General features: G+C 37.3%; 1 protein-coding gene across 1 annotated transcript in view; it reads right to left on the bottom strand.

Annotated features, from left to right (window-relative positions):
• The window catches only part of LOC106871387 (leucine-rich repeat serine/threonine-protein kinase 1), a 69,945-nt gene that overhangs the window by 28,111 nt on the left and 39,231 nt on the right, over positions 1-2,603 (bottom strand). Inside the window, exon 2 of the mRNA XM_052970698.1 lies at positions 589-830. Within this exon, the coding sequence (XP_052826658.1) occupies positions 589-830 (242 nt within the window). The remainder of the gene's footprint in view (positions 1-588; positions 831-2,603) is intronic.

Raw genomic sequence — 2,603 nt, forward strand, 5'->3', positions numbered from 1 at the left:
GAAACTTATTTCAGTCATTTGACTGTGGCCATGCTGGAGCACCGCCTTTAGTCGAGCAAATCGACCCCAGGACTTATTCTTTGGAAGCCTAATACTTATTCTATTAGTCTCTTTTGCCGAACCGCTAAGTTATGGGGACGTAAACACACCAGCATCAGTTGTCAAGTGATGTTGTGGTGACAAACACAGACACACACACACACACACACACACACACACACACACACATATATATATATACACATACATACGACGGGTTTCTTTCAGTTTCCGTCTACCGAATCCACTCACAAAGCTTTGGTTGGCCCGAGGCTATAGTAGAAGACACTAGCCCAAGGTGCCACACAGTGGAAATGAACCCGGAGCCATGTGGTTGGTAAGCAAGCTACTTACCACACAGCCACGATGCTGTTATTATTGATGTTGTTATTGTTTAACTTTAAGTCATCTCTGACCTAAAAAGCTTAGGGTACCCAGCCTCTTGGATCAATAACTGGGATGCACTGGGATGGTGGTGGTGGTGGTGACAATGACGACAACAATCAAAATGAAGATAATGAAAATGAAATAATCCCAAAATTAATTTACCTTGCCATTGAGTTCGAAAGAATTAAAAATGTTGTTATTCAGCAAAAACTTCTGACACTCTTCCAGTCCAAGATTAGAGCAAGCTGTCAACATAGAAGAACCATCCACCAGATAGAGGGCTTGGATCTTCTCGGAGTGTTCCATGTGATCTTTGATTACTGCCAGTAACTTCTTGTCAGCTATAGCTACTTCAGCTGGGTTTATTCCCAACATAATCATTTCATTTATTGTTTGGATTAATTCTAGAAATGAATAAAGGAAAACAAAAAAATTAAAATCCAATAAATAAATAAACAAAACAAAATTAAGAAATAAGATATCATACTTAAAATACAACAAACATAGAATAATCCTTGTTTTGGAATAGTGGATCTTGAAGAACACATAAAGCCATGAACAACAGCATGCAAACATTATGTTGGAAAACCCCTTTTGGATAGAAAATGTCAAAGGCTGCCCATAGAACTTGAACTCACATATCCTGTAGACATGACAGGAGATGATGATTCAAGTCCCATGGACAGCCTTCAACTGTTTTTTTTTTCCCCCAAAAAAGGGTTTTTCCAATCCAATGTATCCATACTGTGGTTTGTGATTTTATATGTGCTTCGAGATTCACTATTCCAAACAATAATTATTTCACGTTCTCCCAAAGGTTTGTAGGTTCTTGTGGCATCAACAATACTCTCTCTCTCTTTACTCTTTTACTTGTTTCAGTCATTTGACTGTGGCCATGCTGGAGCAAATCGACCCCAGGATTTATTCTTTAGAAGCCTAGTACTTATTCTATCAGTCTCTTTTGCCAAACCGCTAAGTTACGGGGACGTAAACACACCAGCATCGGTTGTCAAGCGATGTTGGGGGGGACAAACACAAACACACACACACACACACACACACACACACACACACACACACACACACACACATATATATATATATATATATATATATATATATATATATATATATACATATACACATATATACACATATAATGAATATATTTTTATAATGTTATTTACAGAAAAGCATTAGGTTGGTAGTATTATCATTAGATTGTCAGAGAAAGTACCTTGAACACTGAGGGGGAGGTCAATGTAATAATCTTAATCCCTTCTCCCAAACTTGCTGGCTTAGTGCCAAAATTTGAAATGAATATTTAGTTATGAACCTTTAGGTTCTGAGTTCAAATCTTACCAGAGATGATTTTTGCCTGAGTCCCAATTTTGTACTGGGGTTCATTTAACTGATTTTTACTTTCCCACGAGTAGAATTATAAACTTGTGCCAACATTAGAAATCATTAATATTTGATGGATTGTTGGCAGCAAGTTGGCAGAATCTTTAGGCGTACTAACAATTCAGCCAGCTTGCTGGGCAGAATGCTTAGTGACGTTTCATCCATTTTTATGTTCTGAGTTCAAATTCTCCCTAAGTCAACTTTGCCTTTCACCTTTTTGGGGTTGATAAAATAAGTACCAGTTGAGTACTAAGGTTAATGTAATCAACTTACCCCCTCCCCCAAAATTGCTGGCCTTGTGCCAAAATTTGAAATTAATATTTAATGGATTGGCAGAAGTGGGGGAGAGAGAGAGGTGGGGTACGGGGACAGGGAATATTTTTCAGTATTTCTACCTTTATATACTGAGTTCAGGTTAACATATGCTTTCCTTTGTCTGAAGTTGATAAAATAAGGACCAGTTGAGTAATAGAGGTCAATGTAATTGAATAGCCCCTCCTTTGACTAGAATGAATATTGACAGAAACAAAGAACTTGTAACCAGTCAAACATTGAATAACAAACATAGAAGTGTTGATGCTCATAATGATGATGATGATGATAAAGAATTTTAAAAATTCATCATCATTATTATCCACTTATCCATGCTTGCATGAGTAAGACAGAATTTGTTGAAGCATATTTTCTATGGCTGGATGCTCTTCCTGTTGCCATCAGTCACCTGTATCCAAGCAAGGAAATATTTCCCTATGGTCAGGTGTGTTTTTTTATGG

Source organism: Octopus bimaculoides, chromosome 9, assembly GCF_001194135.2.
Source record: "Octopus bimaculoides isolate UCB-OBI-ISO-001 chromosome 9, ASM119413v2, whole genome shotgun sequence".
Lineage (NCBI taxonomy): Eukaryota > Metazoa > Mollusca > Cephalopoda > Octopoda > Octopodidae > Octopus > Octopus bimaculoides.